Below are 26,616 nucleotides of genomic sequence, written 5' to 3'. Positions count from 1 at the left end.
GCAGCCACTATTACATTACAGGAGTCCAGACTGTTCCTAAATAGTTGCATTTCAGGAGAGACCAACCTACAGTATGACCCTACTCCATCAAGGCAATACCTCAAACTGCGAGTATACTGACAAGGGCTGGCATGCGAGAGCCCGTTTATATCTTCTCGCAACTGTTATTTATGTTTGTATCCACTTTGAGCATCGAGGCATAAAAATGTCACTTTCATTGTTAGACAGTAAAAAGCCTGTGTTGCAGTATTAACACCGATAACGGTATTTGCACAAGTCAATTAGTGACTGTGTAATGGGAGTTTTGGAACAACTCTACATATTCTGTTCAGTAAAAAGTCAACATACACAATCACTCTTGAAAATTGGGCCTAGATTGTTTTTTTCTTGACTGGATGTGAAAATGCCCTTTTAGATTATTTTTTTGCTGTACAATATCTCCTGCTGCTTGTGATTGTGTTCCAATTCTTTCACATGTTAAAATTGAAATACATTTTTTGTAGTAACAACCAATTGCTTACTGTGTGACAGATCGTGATTATCTCTTAGGATTGGAAAACAAAGGCAGGCAGTTTAAATCTAGCATCTACTTTAACTAAGGGCCAATCTTAATTTCATCCAAGTGTTTTTGGTCTCATTGATTATATATTGAATTATTCATCAGTTACCAAATTTAACATATTTCCCAGAGCAGTCGTTTTGATGCTCTAATTTTTAGTCACATGACATTGCCTTGCATGACACCGCTTATGTTAAATACCACAAACCAACTAAAAAACATCATCCAAAAGATAACCTCTTGCATCATGCCTTCTTTCCTTGCCAGAGGTCATGGCAAATCTAGTTTCAAAGTAATTCTCAGCCACCTGTAGCATCATATTTTATTCCAGAACTTACTCTGTAATTAATCAAAGTCTCCAAAGAAAAAACAATTATGTATAAACCATTTAGAAAGTTTGGGAGAATCACGGTTCCCATTTGTCATACAGTCGTGCAACTTTTGTTTTTCTTTTACCCTCTCGAGCAACCTGTAGACAAGTCAGGAGAGACAATTAATGTACATTACAAATCAATATGAGAACAGAAGACCAATTTTCCTTCATGCCATCTGAAAACAATGACTACTAAGATGTATTCAGATTAAAGATACCAACAAAGTGCACTCAGATAGTGCTCGGAGAAGTATAGACCGCAGTGCAATTGACCACGTACTGGCCAGAGCTCGGTAAGTGACTGAAGGCGTGGACAGACACTGGGAAGAGTGGATAGAAGGAAGCAATGGGAAAGCGCCCGAGTTATTTCCATTCCCCCAGCCCGTTTATGGAAACATTATAGCAGTGAGGCTGTATTCTCATGGAGCAAGAAAACAATTTGGGAAGTGGGAGGCAGAAGTAAGTGAAGGAAAGTGTGGGTGAAAAGGGAAGGAGGGGCTAATGAAATACTTCTTTTAGAGGATTTCTCTTGAAAAGACCATGGTCTGTGTGTGTTCTGCATTGTTTAGTTCTCCCTCTGGCAGAGGCCACAAAAGCCCCTATTTCTCTACCGTGAGCGTCAAGCCTTATTGAAAAAAGGGCCATGAAAGGCAAGCAACTATAACATGTGCCAAGGTGACATGGCTTTTCCCTTGTTAACGCTTACATTTAGCATCCAGAGTCCACACAACAGAGTCCTCATCGATGTGAAGAATTACTCTGCAAAAAGAAGTAGTACATCTGTTCCACGTATTTGCATTTCTTTGGTTGGCATCACAATGCAGCACTTGACTCGATGGAAAACGAACATTCTCAGTCAAGCGTGAGAAACCCAGCCCATCAATGAGGACTTTTTCCACTATTTGGTTTCTTTAGGCACTGTAACAGCACATCGCAAAAAGCTGCTTGCACAGAATGCAATCTGTCAGCCTTGAAACAGACTGGCCCAGTTTGATTGGCTCTCATCAATTCCTATTTACTCTGTGTTCTTCAGAGCAGAAAGGGGACCAAGTGCCATTTTAGGACATCACAATGAGTGCTATTGAGCAATCTGCAGCTCTAATTGCAGAGTGTGAGGAATTCGCCACATCTCTAGCAATGAGGCCCAACAGCTGCAGCTGGTATGGCATGCGGTGGGTGTGTTAAAGTGAGGTTTGGCTTCTAAAAGGGTGTCAAAGACTAAGCCCCACTGGGCGCCACCCATACCTATGCATACTGTAAGTACACACAAATGCTAGCAGGCAAACACACCGACAAGTTACTAATCGCAATATGGACAGGACCAAGAAACAAAACACACGTTACTTCTTTGAAGTTGAAATTCGGTTGCACCACAGTGCCCTAGGTACACAACAGCTTTCACAGCTTTTCTGTCCCACACCCCTACAACAACACTTTTAACATGCTTTGACACCACTGACAAAAGTACTACCCTTTGTGATGATGATGGGCCAATCCAAGTTTTACAACACCTAAAATGTCATCTTACCAGGGAGTGTGACCCACCTTGTTGGGGAAGCCACCCATATGCAGACCCCCATGAACATGCATTTTGGTTCTAAGATGATTCATTGTTTTTAATGGTGAGCAAAAAAAATGTTTCAGAAACTGAAGGTTAATGTAGATGTATCTCAACTTCCCATAACTGAAATCATATTGTTCTTCTGCATACCACAAACAAATTTGGATGAATTTAGACAGGAGCTCTGGTGGTTCTAGCCAAGTACTGCATTTTATTTCTCATCAATTATTATCTACAGCGCTAATACAGACAGAAATAAAAGTACCCAGTTACTTTAAGTACACAGTGGCTTGTTATTGGGTATTTCTGAGTGATGCACCAAATTTTCAGCAACTGAATTGCAGTTCATTATTGTTTTTTGGCTCAAAACCTCTGTTGGCAGCAAAACAAAATGGCCGAAACACCGAGGCCAGTGAGCGCTTTTCTGACGAAAGCTCCGAGGGTCAACAACGGTAAGGTGGACTGCTTCGTGGAAGTCTCAGTCTCGCTGTTTAGCAGCTATGTAGGTCCATCAAAATACAGGTACATGTGTAGATTATATCTTAAAGGGCAGCAATTTCCTAAGAAATAGCATCTAGACATGTCTACAAACTGTACATTGACCATAAAAAGTGCATCCAGGAAGAAGTCATGAACGTGCTTGCTCTTTTTTCCTCCATGCACATCCCTATCCTCTTTCCTGAAAGCTAAATGGGTAAAGTGTTCAGAGAGATAAGTGCAGATGAGTTCATTCCATCCTCAAGGAGCCAAGTGCACTGGCGCAATCTAATGTGAGGCCACACAAGTGATCCAGTGACCTTTAACCTTGAGTACTTATCAAGGCCACAGATCTGATGAGGCGAATTTGAAGTGCGTGTGAGTTGGTGGGGCAAATAAATTGAGAAACATTGACCATAATCCCCCACAACAGTTGTAAGAGGTATGGCTCTGTTGTATTCCTTCAAACATTCTCTTTTCTGAAAGATAAAGCAACAGATTTTCAGAGAAAACATCACTAGTGGACAATTTATGTCCTTAAGAATCATGTTTCATGGGGTGGCTTGGATCAATGAATGTGACCTTACAATTACCATTATTATTTTTTTTAATAAAACCATTCATCGAGGCACAGACCTCTTTGGTACTTCTTTCTTCGGAGAGAGAATTTAGCAATGCTTATCGTCAATAAGGTCCTGGGTATGCTGGAGCCATTCTCAGGTAACTGCGGGCAAGAGGCAGGTTACACCCTGAACTGGTAGCCAGCCAATCCCAGGGCACATTTAAACATACAACTCATCGCACTCACATTCATACCTATGGGCAATTTAGAGTCTTCAATCATCAATAATAATAAATATAAATAAATATATAATAAAATACTATAAAATTAATTAATTAATCAAACCTAGCATGCATTTTTTTTTTTTATCTGGGAGTGAAAATGGTGGATATGCTAACCAGTTGCCCACAATACCCCCTCTCTCAAGGACAAACAAAATTCAAAAGTACACCATTGTGTCATATAATTTGCCATTACAAAGATAATGTTTTGATTGACTGTCAAAAAGGCCTCAATCTAACAATATTTTAAATTATTGTGGCTGTAATTTTGCAGCATGGTGAAACTCTACAAAATTATAATGATAGCTGACAAATATTTATTGCAGTCACATGACTGTAAAAATCATTGGGAACACCCATAACACTGCTGCAAACTACATACACCAAACTGGAGATATCAAACATTTTGAGAAATCAACACCTCTCTGGTGGCATTGCAGAGAGGTTCCACGGCAACCAATAAAGAGAGCTCAGGCAAGGAACACACACAAGCAATGGTACTGTGGTCAACAGTAGCCCAGGTCAAACTTGTGCGACAAAGAATAAAAAAAGAAACAAGTGACATGGAATATATTTTTCAACCACGGAATTAGCATTGCTTGGCTAAGTTGATGCTACTTAAACATATGCTGCTGCACACTCACACTCACTCAAAATGAGAGGTTGAGATAACTCCCAGTGCCCGCTCCTCTTTATATACACGTGCCCACATTGCATCACGTGACCGAGCACTGGCACAAATGGGTTGTTTTCACACACGTCACATTTTTGCTGAATTACCCACACACCACTGCGCGCTGCCATTTAACTTCTCTACCTAACGCGTACCCGTGTGTCTATGGAATGCTCTTGTTAGTGTTTGTGTTTTTGTGTTTCACGGGTGTCTCGGGACTCAAGTACACAAGAGAGGACTTGTTAATCATCAGAGAGCCTTCTTCTGACTTTTCTTCTGACTTTTTTTTCGACAACTCTCGCCAATTCGCTGAAGCTTTTTCCAGAGTTGCTAGTCAGCGTGCTTTTCAAAGCCTCGCGATTCGGTACACAAGTCCAGCTGTGTAAGTGGGGACATCGTCTTAACGCTTCCGACGAAAGACTTTGGACATTCTGTGGCCCTGTACATCACGGGGACTTGGCTTTGTGGACGATTACCCAACGCTACTATCCCGCTGCCCGGTCTCAAGTTCCATCGTGCTGATGTGTCGCCAAGCTAAGAACCTTAATCGATACTTTTTCAGAAGGCCAACATTACTGTTAAGATTGTTTTTTTGTTAGTCACTTGAAAGATTTGAGAATTTTGTGAAATACTGGATTTGTCTATTCTTTTGTCTTTCTGTCATTGTCAACAAATTTTAAACAAACATTTCACCTTGCTTGTGGTGAACTAATATACAGGTTTTACTTTTGGAAAAAACGGAATAAATGGAGTTTGTCTTGATATTAAAAAAAATAATATTCCACCGCCTTTCATTTTCCATGTTACCATACAGGTAAATGCTCTTCCTTCGTGATTTCTCTCACATAGAGTAAAAGATCAAGGCCACAATGCTGCGCCTTTGTTACACAGTCCTGAGTCCTATGATGTGTGTATGCCAAGTAGCCTAATAGTCAGTCTGGGCTTGATGTGCTGTCGATCGCGTCTTCAATAAATGCAGTTAGAAACATAATGTCGTCCACCTTGCCTGTGTATGTGTAATGGAGCTCAGGGATAAAAAATGGCCGCATCTTGAGGCAGCCGAATGGGTGACGTCACGTGTCGCCGCACGCAGAGTCCTGTCAAAATCAACTCATCTGATTGGTCTGTTTTAGTCACATGCTGTGATGACGTACTTAGCTTTCTACATTGGTTCCTCAAAACTCCCATCCCACTTCCATTTAGTGGACCTACACCTCCTCGCCCCCACCTTCTTGGTCGATTTTGATCGTAATTAATTAAACGCATTATCTGGTCATCGAGGTCTATTTCGTCTAGCAGACACTGCCACGATCACCATTTTTGTTGCTTTGTTCCTTGTTCGGGAAACTAAAAAGGGCTACTGGAATTGACCACGAAATGCAGAGAAAAGTCGAGCCTGTAGTGTCCTAGACGATAACAGCAGCAGTGACACGCCCGCCCTGGAGGAGAACTGCAGCACATATTCAAAACGGCGTGCATGTGTTCCACTTGACTATGAAGATGAATTGCACGCGAAACAGCCGTAATAACATCAGTATGATAACCGCCCACACGAGTCTAAAGAAGCCTTTAGTCTTCCCTTCCACTTTGTGGTAAAATAAGTCTCCAGTGCACACATGCAACTCAGGATTCTTTGATGACAACAAAATACATTAATAGGCCAAAGGCATCAGTTAAGTAAAGTTATTTTTGTTTCAGTACTAAGATACTAATGTGCCGATTTGATGTGCATAATGTAAGTGCAATCAGAACAGTGAGGAACACCACAAATATATTCCATGAAAATTTATGGGACTTTGTTTAAAAAAAATAAAGGTTTGGACAAATTAGCTACATAAAAGAATGTTGTAATTAATTCAAATTCCACCATGGTCTTAAAGTAATATAGGACAAGAGAATGCATGGCTATTACATTAAGTATCAACAAAGTACACATGGCTATAGTGTTGGTCTAGCTCCCCAATAAAAACATGCATTTATTTAACAAAATGTATTACCATCTGATTTATGGCTCTGTAAAAATTAACTTCAATAACATCCACCAACTAATGCGTCGTCAGTTATTTTACAAACAACACTCTACTTTGGCCATAAGCAGACAGCCGCTAATATGTCATGTCAGACAGCTGGCAACATAAAGGGACTCGACTCAACCCCCCACTCTCGCCCCCCCCCTAAAAAACAGACAGTTTCTCACGATTGATAAAGAGCTGTTTAGGGAGAAATTTCCTTCCTGTAAGAAAAAAAAAAGGGAGATACCCACAAGTCTTGCAGATTTCCAGCAGTGCAGCGCACAAAGCAGAGCAACTTCAGAAATAACAGCAGTATTATTCATGAATGAATGAACTGCACGTGAAGATCTCAGGTCAAGGATTTAATTTCCATGTAAAATATACATTGCTTCTTCTTTTCACTTCTACATTCTCACACTGGTTGCTCTCCCTGGTGAAGTTTAGTGAAGGTGTCTGAGGCAGCAATATCCAAATACACGAACATACACTCTGGCTGACCACTTCAGGGAACATTAGTCACAGCTTTGCTCCACTGGACTTGTAATTACAATCAGCCTCTATCAAAAACAAGCGTGTTTTACGCTTTAAAAGTCATCGCATGGCTACTTGCCTTGTCTCCATTTGAAACTAAAGCCTGCAACTGGTGTGAATATAATATGGTAATATACAGTGAAGAAAATAATTATTTGAACTTCCATCAATGTTAATGTTTGGGAAAGTAGCCTTTGTTTGCAATTACAGAGGTCAAACGTTTCCTGCAGTTGTTCACCAGGTTTGCACACACTGCAGGAGGGATTTTGGCCCACTCCTCCACACAGATCTCAAGATCAGACAGGTTTCTGAGAAACACGGAGTTTCAGCTCCCTCCAGAAATGTTCTATTGGGTTTAGGTCTGGAGAGTGGCTAGGCCATGCCAGAACCTTGATATGCTTCTTACAGAGCCACTCCTTGGTTTTCCTGGCTGTGTGCTTCGGGTCATTGTCATGTTGAAAGACCCAGCCACAACCCATCTTCAATGCTCTGACTGAGGGAAAATAAGTTGTTCCCCAAAATCTCATAATAGATGGATGTGGTCACCTTGGAAACAGTGGTCCCAGCTCGTTTCAGTTCATTGACCAAGTCCTGTGGTGTAGTCCTGGGCTGATTCCTCAACTTTCTAAGGATCATTGACACCCCATGAGGTGATATCTTGCATGAGGCTCCACTCCGATTGATATTGACTGTCATGTTTAGCTTCTTCCATTTTCGAATGATTGCTCCAACAGTGGACATGTTTTCACCAAGCTACTAGGCAATTTCTCCATAGTCCTTTGCAGCCGTGTGGAGTTTTACAATTTTGTCTCTGATGTCTTTGGACAGCTCTTTGGTCTTGGCCATGTTATAAGTTTGAGTCTTACTGATTGTATGCGATGCACAGGTGTCTTTATACAGCCAACGACCTCACACAGGTGCATCTGATTCTGGATAATACATGGAGTGGAGGTGGACTTTTAAAGGTGGACAAACAGGTCATTGAGGGTCAGAATTCTATCTGATAGACAAGTATTCAAATAAGTATTTGCAGCTGTATCACAAATAAATCGTTAAAAAAAAATCATACATTGTGATTTCGGGATTTTTCTTTTTAGATTATCTCTCTGACAGTGGACATGCACCTACGATGAAAATTTCACACCCCTCCATGATTTCTAATTGGGAGAAATTGCAATATAGCAGGGTGTTCAAATACTTGTTTTCGTCACTGTACATATATCAATACATACACACACACATTTTTCTCTGCAGGCCTCACTAGGTTATATAACGGTAATATTAACTCTCTGAAAATAACAGCAGTTTACCAGTAAACAATTTACTGTTTTTTCTACTTATTGGCATGCCTGAAGAGATAAAGGTGTCACTGACTAAAACTAGGTTTATTGGTGTATTGAATGTATTGTGTATAGAAACAGTGACATGGATACATGATTATTATATTTCACTCCTTTGTCTTTTGTATATTGAGTTGAAACATAAGGCAAAGAGTAATTGGATCTCTGGAGACATACAACCAGTCAAATCAGCTCCATCACAGGAGCATTTTCGGTACGGTGGGAAGGAGGTATGTGCACCAAATCCTCTCTTATCTCCCAAAGAAGAGTGACTGCCACCACAAAGGTCCCCATTTTTTGAGCCCACTGACTCAAGTTAACCCAAAATTCATGACTGGTCCTTGGACTCGGTGACCTCCAGGTTAATGAATGGCCAGGGCTTATTCGTTCCATTGTTGTTGTGAAATAGATGCGGAGACAAAACATGATGGGAGGGTCAGCAACTTCTAGCGGCCTCTCTCTCCTCCAACATTCCTGATACAGACATTAATGAAGCCTTAAGGGACAAAAAAGTGGAGGCAATTCATCTTGGCAGGACCAATTCTCTTACATGTTTGCAAATACATAATTCTTAAGTGTGACAGATTTTGGGGTGACACTGTGAAATGACTGACCTTCGGATACAAAGAATCCTCAAAGATTCTCTCTAGCGGCATTTGCAGTGGGTGGAAATTGGTGCGTCTATTGCTTTCACTCGACTGCAAAATTTGCCATTATAGGTCAGTGAAGTAGTCGAAAGCCACTAGGATGACCTCATGCTCACTTTAGTTTATGATAAGTAAAGCGCTTACCAGGATTACATCATGAAGCTCTCCACCTGCTGCATGACTGAGTTTGGACAGGAAAATGATGTGGGATTTTAAAGAAGATCATACATGAAGTTGTGGTGGAATGGTGGTGCGACTGGTTAGAGCAGTGGCCTCACAGATCTGAGGACCAGTGTTTGAATCCTGGCCCCACCTGTGTGGAGTTTGCACATTCTCCCTGTGCCTGCGTGTTTTTTCTGTGCACTCCGGTTTCACAAAAACATGCATTAATGGGAGACTCTAAAGTGCCGAAGGTGTGGTTGTGAGTGAGACTCTTGCCTGTCTCTATATGCCCTGCGATTGGCTGGCAACCAGTTCAGGGTGAACCCCGCCACCTGCCCAACGATACCTAACAGTGGCTATGCCCTCCTGCGACCCTTGTAAGGATAAGCGAGTCAGATAATGGATGGATGGATGCATGAAGTTGCAACTCAATATGTTTGTGTTTACTATATATCCTCAAATAGTGGCGTATGCTCAAGCACACAATGTGTTAATTGTTAGTTGTGTTGCCCGCACATAAACGCCTCCCCTCACGGCATCTTTTTTTTTCTACAACAAATAAATATCAGGTGAGGCTACCAGAAGAAAAGCACTTTCTGCAGGATCTACTCCAGTCTACCATGAATGTAGAACTCTGGCTGTAGATAGGAGATGCTGTATTTTATCTCTCCTCTGCAGTCATACTGTGCATGAGCAGGCAGGAATGGCAGGAGGCTCAAACCTTTAACCTCTCCTTTGACTCCGCATCCCAACTGTTCCTTCGTCTCTCCGAATCTCTGCTGTGCATTGCCAGAGGTTGACAGGGTCCACACCAGGGATGGCATGATAACCACTTGACTTTTGTCATTATACCATCTGTTTCACCTAAGAAAACTTCCTCTCTAGCCATCACACTGCTTGTTCCTGTCAGAGCAATAAGACGATGAATGAGTGACACAATTTCAACCAGAAGTTACAGTTATACAATTAAAAGACAGTTTCTTTTTAAAGAGCATTAAGACACTGTCCAGGTGGGCAGAAACATTTTTGTTCAAATTATCTGATTCACCTACATGATAATAATAAATGAAAAAAAAAAATCAAACAACTGTCTTTACTTTTGATTGAGCCCAGTACAACAATTTTGTGTACCCTGGAGTTGCTCATTTTGAGTTTCTCAATGGAATCTCAACAGTAGTCAGGAGGTAGATTAGTAGAAACTTTTTTTCCCCATTGCAGGAAACACACCATGATCCTCCATAAGTATACTCTGAGGCCTAACCATATCAGCAAAACCAGATTAGCCCCAGATTACAGCATACAAATAAACCAGCAAAACAGGGTATGACAGCTCATACAGTATGTCCTCAAGCAAAGCACACTCTAATATGCCATCACATTAAATTTCTGCACGTCTCATAAAGAAAGAAAATGTGGCTCTGTGAAAGGCTGCTGTCTATAGTTACATAGAGACATACACCATGATGGCACAAGATGTTAAACCATGTTTAATACTATTACACTGATTGACATTGCATTACTAGGCTTTACAGGATCAGGATTTTTAGGGTCGATCAACTGGTTAAAAAAAAAAACCAAACATAACCGATCACCGATCCGATCACAAGAAGGAGCAATGTTTCTATTTAAATGACTTATTCATTTACTGTATATAGTTGTGCACTGTATCTTCAAAAGTATTCTCTAGCATTGTAGACAAAAGGTGAATCTTAATTACCTCTATGGGGCATTCAAGTATTGGGCACTGACCTAAGTTTAAACTTTAGGTCTAACCAACATGACAACATGACAGAAAAAATGGGTGCTAAATTAGAATAATACAATTACTTTATTGTAATTGAATTACTTCGCACACAATGAAACTTTAGATAACATTCATTGGAGCGCCAGCATGATTACAACAACCATGAGTGCTAGCACTCGCTTTGTGCGCTACAGAACGTTTTGATACCAGTTTACGACCGGTATAGAATTAATGAATGAACATCATCGCCGGAGACCGTTTTTCCTTATTTTATAATCACCCCCCCACCTCTAATTACGAAATTAATCCGCTCTGTAAGTAATTTTTTTACGTGAATTTTTCGTAAGTAGAAGTGCATTTTACATGTAAATAGCCTAATCCGTTCCAAGCCAAAAATAAGCATTCAAAGTACATAATGTAAAGAAGAATGAAAAAATATGTTAATTTACCTTTGGTGTTGGGCAACTATGCAAAGAGAAGTTTGAGTGACAAGTAAAAGGCATCGTCGGGGACGGAGGAGGAGGCAAACGTTTCAGAACCGAGGGAAAACAGACAAATGTACACACCCACACAACTTAATTCCACTAAATATTCTTGGGACCCATGGCAAAGAAAGATGAATAAACTTGCACAAAACTCAAACGAAAAACTCACAAAAAAGTACTACTTTTCCATTGTGCACTAGCTTGTGACAGCATGTGACAGCGGTTACGTAATTCGATGACAGTCGAGTCTCCAAGGAAATGAAAAGCACCATGGGTAAAAATTGACATATTTCGTAGCCAATGGGATCCCAGGAAGATGCTACAGCGATAGCCAATGGGAGAGCAGCTCTATCGTACCACACAAACAAAGATACAGGAAGTGCATCATGGGGAAACGTTGATGTCCCTCCGAGCCAATGGGATGCCAGCAAGATGCTACGGCAATAGCCAATGATAAACCAACATACAGTAAGTGCATCATGGGTAAAGACAGACATCCCTCCTAGCCAACGGGATGCCAGGAAGATGTGATGGTGATAGCCAATAGGAGAGCACCTCTACCACACCCAATGACGAATAAAAACTGGATTGCGCACTCTCCATCCAACATTGGTTCCACCATGGTCATCAGGCTCTGACTTCCAGTCAGGGCAAAAAGCATGGTAAACAATACACACCTTGTTATGGAAAACAATGAGATAAATCTATATACTTGGGATGTTTTCGATCTGGAGAGACATGAATATAATGTAAACATTTGCAACATGCCCGGGAAGGTTTAAAAGATGCAATGACACATACATATGTAAAAGGAGGTACAGACCTTCATAATATTGTAATTATATATTTTCTACATTTCTAATTATAATAAGTAATTATGAAGGTTAAACTGAAACACACTTACCGGTGATAAGTTACTTTGTAACCGCCTGCACGATTTTGGCAGCTAAAAGCGCAACAAGAATTAACCATATTGACATCAAAAAAGCTAAGCCTAACGTATTCCAATATTATGTTTCCCAATGTAAAATTGTATGGATATCAAAGGATGTCAACTTTCACATGAAATAGTACCCAAAGCAATGTTTTGCCTTCACTGGAAGTTGAAGCCGAATTACCACGTGAAAGGGGTCTGTGCATTTTTAGTAGTTTTTGTTTTACGCCATTGATCGCGCCATACAAACCAGGATACAGGATGTTTACGTTTGGTGGAATTTAGGGGCTCCGAATCCAGCGCCTATTTACTCCTTTTGTATCCTGAATTTTCCTTCGTAACTAGACACAATATTTTTACGAGGAGGTCTTTAATTTCGTAACCTGAATTTTTTGTTACTAGCGACGTTCGTAAGTAAAGGTCCACTGTGCTTCGATTCTGATTGCTGCGGAGCGACAGCACTTTTTTTGTATTTTTTTTTCCACAATGTTTAGTGCAAAGCACCCACATTGTTTCACATGCTGACTCCAGTTGGAGCACATGAGCAATTCATAACACAGCACAACCCAATGACAACATCTGCTTTCCCTGACAGCGATAACTGGGCTTTAAACCTTCAATAAATCCAGACTGCAATCAAAACAAAAGCTGACAAAAAGATGAGGAGAACGTCTGGCTCTCACAACAGGAGCAGGCAGCATGTGATCCATGGCCGCTGGCTGGTTGGTTTTAAATCAACAAGATTTGGCTGGGGAGGCCCAATTGGGACTCTCTGCCAGCCAGCTGGTCTGTGGGACACGAGCAGACTATGTTTCCTGAACCTCGTCACATGCACGGGGTCCAGGGGAATGCGAGGCACCAATATACCACCTCAATGCAGGTTTATTTGCCCCTAAAAACATGATGAGTCAGCGGAGCGATAGGATAGATCCTGACAAGCCTACAGTCTAGGTGCTAAGTACTGCAGAAGGCGTGGTTTTACAAGAAGACATACCTGTTAGGTAATTTCCCATTACTGAACCCTCCCTCAGTAGCTCTGCATTATGGTAACATCTTAATAGGGAAATAGTCTGTCTCAAACACACACAAGCAGTGTAAAACTAGAGGGGCGTCTCCAATGCCCAGGGCAACAAGCCATCCTAAACAACCTTGCAATGATAACTTGAAATGTCCCGGAGGCATGACACAGGAAGCAGTCTCTCTCCTGAACCTGACAGGTGTCTTATTGTTCAGCTGAGCACACATTGTGCAAGTAACTTTACTTTTGAAAGGCATAGCTATCTGCTTCGATTACCCATTGTCTGTTTATTCATGCAGAAGGTGTTGTTAGAAATAGATGAGAACACGGTTCCTCTTCAAGGGCCTGTTCTTCACGCTATTAGAACAGAACTTCTTTCCAACTGAAAGACCTTCCCCTGTGCTGACTGTACAAAGGCAACACAATGGGTGTGTGCTTGGGCTTGTGTCAGTCATGTGCATTCAGTGGCTGTATCTTCAATTTAAAAAAAACATGTTTTTAACCTTCACAGATGTTCTAAAACAAAGTTTCAAGTACAGTTGCTCACGAGCATACACATGAACCCATATTCAGTGGTTGTTGAGGAATCACATAAATAATGAGAGTAAGACCAGTGCACTATCATTGCACATTATTTACAAATCAATACTAATGTTATGTCCCCTGAGGGTAGTAGTAAGATGAAGAATAAGAATATAATTTACTCTTTGATTTTAAAATATCTTAAATATGATAACAAGCCATATATTGGAGATGTTTGTGTTCAACAACCAAAATCAAAGTATGGAAATACTGTACATGTTCCTTAATTAAAGTATATGGGAACAGGGGAAAAAAAAAAACCATGCTTATTTGTTTGAAAAAGATGAGATTGGGACTGTGAAACCAGCGGGAGATCATTCAGAGCACATTAAATTATGCAATGATAATTTGCATTTGAACTCCGGTTTACCGTTTGAAGCACTTTATTGTGAATTTAGATCTTGTGAAGATTACATTTCCTAGAGGAAGAAAGCAGTGGGTAAGGTTGATTGAAGATAAACATGACGTGACTTGTTTAGTCTCTCAGGGGACGGAGTCCACAGAGGCTGTCAGCAAAGAGACAGTACATATTGCGGACCAGGAGTTCAAAGATTATGTTCCTGCACAACGCAATTTGATGAGAGATATTAGTGCCTTGATACTGACAATCCACTGTAGCCACCAGTAAATAATAATAAACACCGTCCGGCCCTAGGTAACTTTTATAGTGAATAAATAAAAAGCATACTTAACTTTCCAATTGTCTTCAAATACTGCAGCGAGAACGTGAAGCCTTTAAATTAACAATCAGACAGCGAAATCTTTGTCGTCCCCTGCCGCTTGAAACCAGCACTGATCCCACGGAACAACCTTCCATTCAAAAACATTTTAAGGCGAACCCACTTGAAATTCTCATGTAGTCAACACATGCTTCATCACCACTGCCAAAAAGAAGGCACATATGATTTGATGTAAAAAAAAAAAAAAAAAAATATATATATATATATATATATATATATATATAAGAAAACTTAAGACACTGAGTCAGTAAGTCAACAAGCATAACCCTTTTGTTAATATTAATTGAGGAATATGTGCTAGACAGACCCATCATTCGCCACATTTGTTTTGAAGTGAAAACACTGTAAAGTCACTTTTTTCTTCAACTCTCGCACTAAAATTAATATTTTCTATACCGTGTCGCTCCTTGCCAGCACTCCACACTTTTAAGCTACAGCACCACTGTGTCCGTAGCTCCGAAGAATGTACTCAATTTATAAGAGCAAAAAACTCCCGAGTACGCCTCACCTTACATTGAGAGCGTCGCCAGTCGACCAGCAAAGTATCCTTATCGGTGGGCTCGGCGCCACACTCGCACCTTTCTCTTTCAGCTCGAGCCTCCAGACTGAAGCTCAGAGCTCAGACATCCAACAGCACAGCACCTCGCTCGGCGATGACAGCATGCCGGGAGAAAGTCCCCGCCCACCGGTGCTCCTTCTGCCCTGTGTGTGGGTTAGTCAGATGGTTTATTTACATGGTGCGGCGTGCGTACGTGTGTGTGTGTGTGTGTGTGTGTGTGTGTGCGTGTGTGTGTGTCTGAGACTAACATGTAAAAGCTTAAATATTCATCACAAGTGTTAAGGCGTAAACTGACCTTATTAGCCTATTTTTTGTCGGCCCCACACCCAGTGGGTTCAACAGTGGCACCGTCTGGCGAAATACCACCAAAAGGTCTCCCAAAATCGTAATAAATCAGTATCTTGAGCAAACGGCAATCGTTTTTTTTTTTTTTTATTTTTTTTTTTTTTGCTGTGAAAAGGTTCATTGTTATTCTTATTTTTGATTATTCATACACATTTTTGTGAAAATAATTCATTCCACGTGGATGTGGATACTGTTATAGCAGCCCAGTTGATGTTGAATGAACGAAACTTCACTTCCCATACATCCTCATTTAAGCGCCGACGTCCAAATCTTGCGACATTTGTTACCATGGCGCCGAATGAAACTGGAAGATGACCCCCCCCCCAGGCGAACCGTTTGTTTTGTACTTTATCCGTAATCTGTGATCATTCTTTCTCACTTAAACATCCATTAATAATTGATTTAATTATTTTAACAAAATAATTATTTTATTATTATTTTAGTTTCGTGCCTCATAAGTTTTTTTTTTTTGCTTGGGGGGGGTAAATTTACATTATGTTGATACTATTTGCAGACGAATTTATTGTTTTCTCTATATTATGTCAGGTATGAGGAGGGATACAAAGGCAACACGATAATAAACATTTTGTTAACCTAAAATTCATAACGCATCTAAGTTTTACTTTCAGAAGACCCGTGTTTTTACACAGGGCTCAAAGTGAGTGAAAGTCCTATCCATTATTATTATTATTATTATATTATTATTATTATTATTATTATTATATTATTATTATTATTACCACAGCTGTCCACAACTTTATATAATACCAAATCCTGTACACTGTATATAGCGGAAATGTTTGGCATTTTGCGAGTTCTGAACCGGATATCCGACGGGGATCTCTATCTGTATTCTGACGTCATCGTTGACTTGAACGCAAGAGCTAACAGCTAGCTAGTGGGCTAGCAGGAGTTCGCGATGTTTTTGTTATGTGCTGTTGCCACGTCGCTAATATAATGTCCAGGCAGCAGTGTGAGAACCAGAGACAAGAGACTCTATTTTCATTCGAGCTTTTGGTGGAGTTTATTCGAATTGACGGAGAAAGGAAAATCTCCGACGAGCTTGCTGTTGGAATACGACTGTTGGATTTTCCGACCCTGCTTATTTATCCGCCTGAGCTGAGAGCAGATGACACAATTCAGCACGACAGTAACAGACGATGGTTGTATTCTTTTAACAGAGGCAAGTCTTGTTTCTTCGAAATGGATCTTGACTCTCTGCATAGGCAACTCACCAACACCCCTGTCTATGTTATGATTCTCGATGTCAAAGACGAGATACCCAAATTTTTAGGGACGTCCCTCATCTCGTTGGCTACAATCATGAACAGAATCAAACACGATTCCCTTCAGCACGGCGTAGCTAGTTGCTCATCATATGGCGAGAGGGGGTGCGTGCGTGTAAACAATCTTGCAGAGGAACCGATTGGAGTTATTTCTTTGAGTTATAAACTGCTAATGGTAGGAGTCAGTCTACCACCACATGTGACGAAAAATATGCCGGTCTACAGAGAACAGTGTGCTGAAGAGGCCATCATGAAGAAGAGTACACATCAAAAAGTGCATTCTGGCTGTGTGAGAGTTAATTTGCCCACTCAGGACAATTCTGATGCTGGTGGGAATAATGTGGATAATCAAGCTGTGTCTACTCAGACAGAAAATGACCGTATACGCCAAATTCCTCACACAGTCCAAGAACAAAGAGGTTTTGATGAGGACCTTTCTGTGTTTTGTCCCCCGTGTCTTTATTATTGTAATTCTGGCAAGGAAGAACGCCAAAACAAAGGAAATGAGTACAGGTTAGTTCAACCTGACTCAAAAGCTGGAACACACAAAGACACTATCTCTGAAAATGCAACTGAAAATTCCTCAGCAATAGACGAGCCTGTGGAACAGGGGCTTAAAATGTCAAGTGTGGCTCCCAATGTCCTTGAGGAAGCTTTGAAACCGCTACCTCTCCTAAATGCTCTTTTTGTTGAATTGTCACAGTTAAATGTCTACAACCAGCACCACCAGCCTGTGTCGAATCAACCGGCCCTACCTTGGATTAATAAAGCATCATCTATTGGAGCTTCAGATGGACAAGTAGACACAACAAAGAAGTCAAAGTCAAGACCAGAGCAGGAAAGCAGCCGGGTCCACTGTCCTCATTTAAAACATTTGCATTACTCCAGAAATGTTTCTCTATACAATATGAAGGATGAACCTGAAGGACCAATGCAAAACAAAGTTCCAATTGAGAGGAAAGTAAACAGAAAAAAGTTGGTGTATGGAATAACTAAAACATACAATCTAAGGCGTCAGAAAAACTGCACTGTGGCGAAACATCGCGACTGTTTGACATCACACGCGCCCAGTGAAACACGGTCAAATACAAGGAAAGGAAAGAAAGCGGCTAAACTCAAGAGTTCGATTCCCAAAGAGAATAAGGACACACAAAATCTGGAAGTGGTCGCTGTGGTGCAAGATATGACAAAGCTAAAACATGAAGATAAATTCAAGTTGGAAAGTCCTAAGCAATGCAGCAAATTTCCGTCTTTCTCAGTCCCTCATGTTGAGGATGGCAATGATGCCGCTAGCAACAAGCTTCCTGAAATTAGCCCGACATGGTCTAAATCGAAGAGCCCAAGTGTGAAGCTGGACTCTTGTCAAAGTACTAGAAACAGCAGCCAAAGGTCATCAGTGTCAGACCTCAACAAGGAAGAAGACTATGCAGATGACTTTAACAGTTTTGGGGCCAGTGATGCAGACACCACCACCAGTCCCGAGCCTCCAAAACCTACATTTCTCAGTGGATTACACACTTTGGATTCAGACTCAGAACCTGTCAAGGAGAGACCTCTGCTCCCTGCACCCGTTAGAGGTCAGAGCCCTGTTCAGCGGGCTCTAAGGGGTACGCACATCATCCAGCTTGGATCAAGAAACTCTGCGCTCAGCTTGTCTTCTGATGATGACGAGGCAGGATTAGCCTCTGTGCAAATGTTATGCTACAAGAAACAAGAAAAGGAAGAGAGTTCTGACGCGACGTCACCGAAGGGGCAAACCAGTGAGAGCAGCAGTTTCATTCACCGAGGTTCTTCAAACTCTCTGTGCTCTGCTCCATTGGGGGCTGAGGAGCTGGAAGATGAGCTTGGATCCCTGGACTTTAGAAAACAGTATCAACATATTTCTGAACTTGTGGCCTTCAAGCTCCCTGGTTACACAATGTAAACACTATTTCTGTACCACATACATAGAGGCCCTTATGGGCTTCTAGTGTTGCACACAATACTGGTTACATATGATGTGTGAATTTATATTTGAAATAAAGTAGAAAACAAAGCCTCAATTACCGGGTTCAATTCTGGACTTGCCTGTGTGGATTTTGCATGTTCTCCCCGTGCCTGCGTGGGTGTTCTCTGGGCACTCCGATTTCCTCCCATTTCCCAACACGGAACATTAATTGGACAGTCTAAATTGCCCCTAGGTGTGATTGTGAGTGCAACTGTTTGTCTGTATGTGTATGTACGTGCCCTTCGATTGGCCGGTTCAGGGTATACCCTGCCTATTGACAGCTGGGATAGGCTCCAGCACTCCCCGTGACCCTCGTGAGGATAAGCGGCAAAGAAAATGGATGGATGGAGATATATATATATATATACACACACACACACACACAAAATTGGGATTTGTACTCAGATTTCATTTGAAATTCGGGATTAACCTAAAATGCAGTACAGTATACCTCAATTTGACATCTCAACTTTTGAATGCATGTAAGTATTTTTTGCACAGCTTGCTGTTTTCTGAGACCTGCAGAACATCGACTGCCACGGCTGAAATCAACTGGATGGTTGCTGTGTGCAGGGTTTGCAACTAGTTTTGAAGAGTTGTTGCATCATCGCAGATTTAACAACTAATGAAAAATTAACTTGAACTTTATCCCTCCAAAAATGTTTCAGCGTTTTAAGTGTCGGTGAAATGTTAATTAAATTGTCAGGTCCTGTTTTTGTCTCATGATTTCAAAATGTGAACAGGATGATGAAGAGGATTTGTACATTAAAAAAAGTTGAGACAGGGTCGAATTCAGTTCACCTGTAAAGGTTATGATATATTTTAGGCCTGATATATTTTAGGCCCATCCTGTCACCTGAGAGCTGAAGACACCTAACCTTTTGTGAACAGTATATAGGGCAAACACCACACCTTTCAATACATTAACCATAAAATACTGTACATTATACACCAGAGTGTATAAAAAGTGTAAGATGAAGCTCTGGGCTGTTACTGCTTTTGGCATAGAATACTAACTGTAATATGCAACAACTGCATTCTCATCTGCTAATGATATTTGATGGGGAAAGTACAGTTAAAACTAGTGTAGTGTGTTTTTACAGTTGTGAGTTATTAAAATATTACAGAAAGCAATATACCACATATAAAGTACATCAGGTTATGTACTTTTATCCTTTTCCAGTACACCTCTAAGTTTTTTCTTCTATGTATCCATTTCGTTGCTGACGTTAAGCAAAACTACATATTCAGGTGATTTGTTTAATTGTGGGCACATTTTCATACCTTTAATATATTCACTTCAACCGAATTTTGAAATAATCCATGCTCGAATGTGTTTGTGTGTGTGGGGTGGGGGGGCAGGTGCTTGGTCGAAAGCATTATTGTTAGAAGTACAATACACTATAAAAAGATCCGTATGCATTAAAAAAAAAAAATCGATAGCTCCACGCATGCGCAAGCTTTGTTTGCGGAAGTGAAGCAGTGAGGCAGGAATCCGGCGTTGGACCCTACACCAAATGCTCAGGCACGTCTTCTTGACAGGACCGCCAGGTACCGTTAGCACTGAGGAGAATTGCTAAACATTTAACATATTGACTTATTGCTCGTCAATATTAAAAAAACCCCAAAACATTTCGATCTGGCCGATAAAGTCGTGTTGTTTCATGTGATGTGACTAGTCGCCAGTGGACTCGCGCTAGGTTTTCCCAAGTACAGTATACAGTACTGTGAGAATAAAAAAGATGAGGTACTGTTAAACGGGGGTGAGGGGGGTAGTCCATGCCCTAATAATGTTAATATTGTGACAGTATGCGCCAGAGTTCAACGAAAAGATAACTTTCCAATGTCGTCAGCAGAGTACATTTTTCCTCGAACAACGACGACAAAGTAATAAATTTCGAGTTTACGAACAACGTGCAACGATACCTAATTACAACGACATGTGTATTTTTTTTGTATATGGAAAAGTGTGTTGTTCACACGAAATCCATTTTGCCAACGAAAAATTTCATGGCACAGCGTTAAACAACTGGCTCAAAAATGTGCTGGAATAATGATCTCATCACAATTTACTAATTTATTTCGTCAGTGAAATCTGGGCTTTTTGATTGAACTCAAAGCTGGTAGACTCAGAGGAAGCCAAGACTTTGTTGAATTAATGACAAAAGGTGGATACAAGTTTATTGTAGCCTATGGCAGAGGGGAGACCAAGTCATTCCTTTGCAAGCCAATAGTACTGTGAGTCTCAAGTTTTTGCCCTCGAGTCCCGAGTAAAGTCTCACGACATGCAATTTGCAAGGACTACACTTAGTTTAGTCTTCTAAAAAAAAAAAAAAAAAAAAAAAAATCATTTTTTTGTCTCACCATCAAAAGTCAAATCAGATTAAACCCCTTCTGTTTTAGGTCAGTTAGGAGAACAAAAATTATTTCATTTGAATGTGTTTTGGTCCAGAATATCCGAATTAACCCCAGAACAAAAGACCTTGTGAAGATGCTGGATGAGACTGGTAAGAAAGTGTCATTTTCTAGAGTGAAATGGGTCCTGCACCAACATGGGAGTGAAAAGCCACACACCAACAATTCATTACTCCTAAAGAAGCATAAAAAAGCCACATTATAATTTGCATAAAGACACCAACACAAAGATCTTAACTTCTGGAGACATGTCCTGTGGTCTGATAAAACTAAAGTGGAGCTGTTTGGCCAAAATGACCAACATTACATCTGGAGGAAAAAGACCTGAGAACATCATACCAACGGTGAAGCAGGTAGCAGCAACATGTTGTGGGGATGTTTTGCTAAAGCAGGAACTGGAGCGCGTCATAAAATAGACTGCATCTTAAAGGCGTTACGTGGAGATATTAGGCAACATCGCAAAACATCAGCTAGGAACCTAAAAGTTGGGTGCAAATGGGTTTTCCAAATGGACAATGGCCCTCAGCATACTGCCAAAATGGTTAAAAGGTGGCTTGATGATAACAAATTCAATGTTTTGGAGTGGCCATCACAAAGCCCTGATTTGAATCCAAAAAAAATGGAAAATTTGTAGGCAGATCTAAAAAGGCATGTACAAAAAAGGCAACTGACAAACCTGACTCAGTTACACCAATTCTGTCAGGGGGAATGGGCCAGGATTCCAGTAGAGTACTGTCAGAAGCTTGAGGAAAGTTACCCAAAACGTTTGACCCAAATCATACAACTCAAAGTAAATGCTACTTGATACTAAGGAAATGTATATAAACATTTGACCTTGAGGAAAATAATATAAAAGTCTCTCCCCCATCATTGTGGCAAGTAACAAAATTAAATAATTCGGATCTTTACTGACCTGAAACAAGAGTTTCATCTGATTTAACTTTAGACACTGAGACAATTTTTTTTTTTTTTTTTGCACAGTGTATGTAAACCTCTGGCTTCAATTGTACTGTGTTTGTGTGTGCAATATATACTCTGTGACGAAACTGGTTAGAGCATTGGACCCACAGTTCTGAGGACCGGGGGTCTAATCCCGACCCGGCCTTTGTGGTGTTTGCATGTTTACCCCGTGCCTGCATGTGTTTTCTCCGGGCACTCCGGTTTCTTCCCATGTCCCAAAAACATGCATCCATTGGAGACTCTAAATTGCCCCCACGTGTGATTGTGAGTGCAACTGTTGTCTGCTCTTTTGTGCCCTGTAGTTGGCTGGCAACCAGTTCAGGGCGTACCCTTCCTCCCGTGACCCTCGTGTGGACAACCGACTAAGAAAATGGGTGAATGGATGCAGTAGCTCACGTCCTTATTGTTATGTTGCGGCACTCTCTAACATTCCTGTTACTTTGCTGTCAGATGAATGGAAGTCCATCATGAACTGAGGATCAGTATGTATAATCTTCATTGCCAATGAGTTAAACCATATTTTTGCTCCAGGTGTGGGTAAAACCACGTTGGTCCACAAGGCATGTGATGCACTGCAGTCCTCGGGCCAGGCGGTAGAAGGCTTTTACACGGAAGAGGTCAGGGAAGGAGGCCGCAGAGTGGGGTTTGATGTGGTCACAGTGAGCGGAGAAAGAGGCCACCTGTCTAGAATAAGGTAGAAGGAATGTAAAACAAGCTTCCCTTGTTTTGATGTTGTGTTTGTATAACCCCACGTTGCACTGCATTTCACCCCACAGAGACATTGGGGGTGACTCTCTCAGCAGGCAGGAGTATACAGTTGGGCAATATGTTGTGGATTTACCTTCATTTGAACGCCTGGCCCTCCCCCTCTTCAAAAAGGTAAACCACACGCTGGGGTGACCGTTATAATTAACCCTGTCAACAGATCATAGAACGCTGCCTTTTATTTCTGCTTAACAACTCATCAAACCTTTTGATTTTCTCAAAACGCGGGGCATAATTGGAAGCCTGTGAACACTTAAATCTCAGAGTGACATTTTTAGTATCAGTGGTGCCGTCTGGCTGTCACTGACCATGAATATGCTGCTTGTAAAGTGAGCCCAGAGTGCCGCCTACACATTAGCTGTAAGGGAAGGTGTCATGGTGCTGCCTGTTCCTCTTATCTCTTGTACCAAAAAAAAAAAAAAAAAAATGGAAACACAGCAAACCACTTTCCGTTCTTCTATACTTAGTCACATATTTTATTACATGTTGAAATGATGGTTTTTACTCTTGTTGGACGTAAACAATGTGTTTTGCGATGAATACAATCCAGGGAAAAGCAATGTAACTGAATGATTTGTTGATTATCTTAAAGAAACAAAGACAAATGTGATTTCCTTACTTCAACAACAGAAGTGCTGTTGATTTGCTCTCAACTCTTTCATAAAGTACACTAAGGTCTGCATCCAAGTGTGTGTGTGTGTGTGTGTGTGTGTGTGTGTGGGGCGGGGGGTTTCCAGAATATGGTTGATGTATGTGAAAACTTGGCATATAGTAACCCGGAAATGAGGGATTATCTGAATTATCTGGTACAGAAAGACAGGTAAGAGAAAAAGAAAAAAGAAAATCAAATCACCACCTCGTCAACGGATTCTGTGAACTCCAACCTGAAGAAAACATGAATTGTCTGTTTCTCTTTGATAACATTATCCCATTCCCAGATTATTTTCTGATCATGTATTTTAATCACAATCTCTGGCCATATACATCAAATCTCAGACACCATGGATTTACACTGATATCAATGCAAATGTTGTTACGTAGGACAACACAAAATGTTTTGTTAACGGTAATTTTGTTTGGTAACACAGAGCATATTGCATAAAAGTGGCATGTCAGATGGTGGGAAAAGTCACCTTGGCGGCATTAACTGTAATGTGGTCCTCCCTGAGTACAGACCTGTAAATAGTATTTATGATGGATTGCACAGGATTTCTCATGATTCATGTAAAAATGATTAAATTAATAATTAAATGATTATATTTGATGCTTTATTAAAAAATGATCGACAAGCTGTTGCTTAGACAGGGATAGGTCTTACAATAACTGAGTAATTGGTCATTCATTTTCCCAAAAATTCAGTTATTATGATTTCTTGTCTAATAATGTGCACCCATGCCGCCCCAAAGTCTACCTCAAAATTCTGGAAACCCCTTCCACCTTTGTATAATTAATTTTTACAATGCATGATTTTGCTTCTACCCATATGATCAAAACATGAAATATTATCTTTATTTTGTTGTTTTTTTTTTCCAAGAAGAATTCTAAAGTAAAGCACTTTCTTTGAATATGTCACTTTTTTTATTTACCTGCGCTTATTTTGAAATTCACAACCCTACTTTTAATTAGTAAATTAAAAAAGACAGTTATGCTCATTTGTTCGATTATCCAGTCATAATTTGTAAAATGGGTACAATTCTTTAAGAATAGACGTAGAATCAGGTGAACCACATTCAACTTTATTTTAATGGGATTGAAATTTTAAAAAAGAATTATCATTAAACAAAAACATAACTGTAAAGAAATTAATGATGGTTGTTCAGTCATCAGTCATATTAAAAAAAAAACAGTATTTCACAAATTCTGCCGGATATATAAACCTTTGATCAGAACTATACATACATATATGCAGTCATACATACCCCTTGTCATATGAGAATGAAACTGTAGGCTATCTCTTTTATAACCAGTAGGCAGCAGTCGCATATTAGAATGAAAGTGTACACATTTCTCATAACCTCTAGGTGGTGGTGTCATTTTGGAATGAACGTGTACAGCTTTTTCAAAACCACTACATGGTCACATACATTTATAAAATGTGAAAGTTCCACCCCCACGCCCCCAAATTTGCCCCATACACTTATGTATAATGCGCAGTATTAACTCAACAATTTTGGGGAGGAATTGCGGATTATACATGAGAAAGTACAGTACATTCAATGCTATCTTGTGTCCAGGTGGGCTTGCAAGACGGGACCGTCAAGAAGGTCTTTGTCCTTGACGAGATTGGCAAAATGGAACTCTTTAGCCAGCCGTTCATCAGGGCGGTGAGACAGACGTTAGACTGCCCTTCCTGCACCATCTTGGGCACCATCCCCATCCCCAAGGGGAAACCGCTTCGTCTGGTAGAAGATGTGCGAACTAGGAGCGATATCAGGGTCTTCACTGTGAGTACAAACAAGAATACTGTACAGTAGCTAGGAAAATAGGGTGTCGGGGGGCAGGGTATGTAGGTCAGTTTTTAAGAGGTTTTAGTATCTGTAGGCCAGTGATTACCCTTTATCGCACATAGTCTTATGAGGCAGTCAGTCTGTTGTGTGTTGTGGCCGGTATTATCCCTCTCCTATAGCAGGATTACCAGGAATTCATGCCTGACTGATTAAACAACAAAGGCTTCACATAAATGTCCAAAAGATTTATTATGGGGGACTCAGTTATGGATATTGTTGTGCTACCAGTGTAAAGACATTTCGGGAAGCATTCTATATGAATAATTTGCAACTTTACTAGATTCACCACGATGATCCTACCTTGTGTTCTTTGGGTTTAACACCAAATGTTATCCATTTAGGTTTCCAAAGTAATATTGTTTTTTTGTTTTTTTGTCTAGGTGTCTAAGGAAAACAGAAATGCCATTCTGCAAGATATTCTATCAGCACTTCAGGAGTGTTTAAAATAACACTGCTAGCACAAGGATAACAACCCTAGAGAGGTAAACATGTGATTAAATTCAATTGACGCCTTATTTTCTTGTTGAAGTAGGCATCTCGATCATACAACATGGCTGTGACGCGACCACCCATCCGCTCAATGAGCACACGTTCTACGTTTTGCTTTGTGCCTGCTCAAAATGGATTCTGTGCTGAATAATTGAAGGCTCACATAGCAGGTTACCTTGTGTTGTCAAACTGTTAGTCTTCAAAACTCTGTGCAATGATTTATATTTTTCCCGAGTAAAGACATTGAGTCGATCTCTTCAGATCATCTTGAGGAAGTGCTCTTGAAAGTCCAATCAAAGGACTGTACTGTATTTTGTCATTTATATTTTATTTGTAGAATACCATGAAAAATAAATATTTTTGTTCTCAGTTGTTTTGAGGTTTTGTCATTATTGGTTCCCAACTTCCCCTACATTAGTCTGATTATCCCCCCCCTAAAAAATGCTTTCTTGGCAGGTAGAACACAGAGAACAATTTTATTGAAATGTGTTCAAACTTTGTTTGGTTACACATATTCTTGAGGTGAACATGGGACAAAGATTTGTCTTTTTTTGAAGAATGTGATCTTCCCCACAATTTTTTTTCACTCATTGATTTTTTTGGGAATTACAAAAACATTGAA

General features: G+C 40.5%; 3 protein-coding genes across 9 annotated transcripts in view; 2 read left to right on the top strand and 1 right to left on the bottom strand.

Moving 5' to 3' along the window:
* LOC133509631 (signal-induced proliferation-associated 1-like protein 2) overlaps nucleotides 1-15,384 on the bottom strand; it is a 101,998-nt gene extending 86,614 nt beyond the window's left edge. For 2 of the 5 annotated variants that reach the window (XM_061836861.1, XM_061836860.1), the window contains exon 1: nucleotides 15,190-15,384. The gene's annotated coding sequence lies outside the window, so the exon portion shown is untranslated. The remainder of the gene's footprint in view (nucleotides 1-15,189) is intronic. The other 3 variants (XM_061836854.1, XM_061836858.1, XM_061836855.1) reach the window with 2 other exon arrangements.
* A 1,024-nt stretch (nucleotides 15,385-16,408) lies between these two features.
* map10 (microtubule associated protein 10) lies at nucleotides 16,409-18,913 on the top strand. The gene has a single exon (XM_061837942.1). It carries the CDS (start codon nucleotides 16,516-16,518, stop codon nucleotides 18,793-18,795), a length of 2,280 nt encoding a protein of 759 aa, XP_061693926.1. The 5' UTR covers nucleotides 16,409-16,515; the 3' UTR covers nucleotides 18,796-18,913.
* A 1,388-nt stretch (nucleotides 18,914-20,301) lies between these two features.
* ntpcr (nucleoside-triphosphatase, cancer-related) lies at nucleotides 20,302-26,363 on the top strand. 3 transcript variants are annotated; one of them, XM_061837880.1, is made up of 6 exons: nucleotides 20,304-20,409; nucleotides 22,536-22,607; nucleotides 22,765-22,927; nucleotides 23,010-23,112; nucleotides 25,233-25,442; nucleotides 25,886-26,363. In XM_061837880.1, the coding sequence occupies exons 2-6, from the start codon at nucleotides 22,604-22,606 to the stop codon at nucleotides 25,952-25,954; spliced, it is 549 nt and encodes a 182-aa protein (XP_061693864.1). In that variant the 5' UTR covers nucleotides 20,304-20,409; nucleotides 22,536-22,603; the 3' UTR covers nucleotides 25,955-26,363. The 3 variants fall into 3 exon arrangements, with proteins under 3 accessions (XP_061693863.1, XP_061693864.1, XP_061693865.1); XM_061837881.1 differs by having other exon boundaries at nucleotides 20,347-20,383; XM_061837879.1 differs by lacking the exon at nucleotides 22,536-22,607 and having other exon boundaries at nucleotides 20,302-20,409.
* Nucleotides 26,364-26,616: the final 253 nt, after the last annotated feature.

The sequence above is a fragment of the Syngnathoides biaculeatus genome, chromosome 12, assembly GCF_019802595.1.
Source record: "Syngnathoides biaculeatus isolate LvHL_M chromosome 12, ASM1980259v1, whole genome shotgun sequence".
NCBI classification, from domain to species: Eukaryota; Metazoa; Chordata; class Actinopteri; order Syngnathiformes; family Syngnathidae; genus Syngnathoides; species Syngnathoides biaculeatus.
This window is presented reverse-complemented; position numbering and strand designations above follow the sequence as displayed.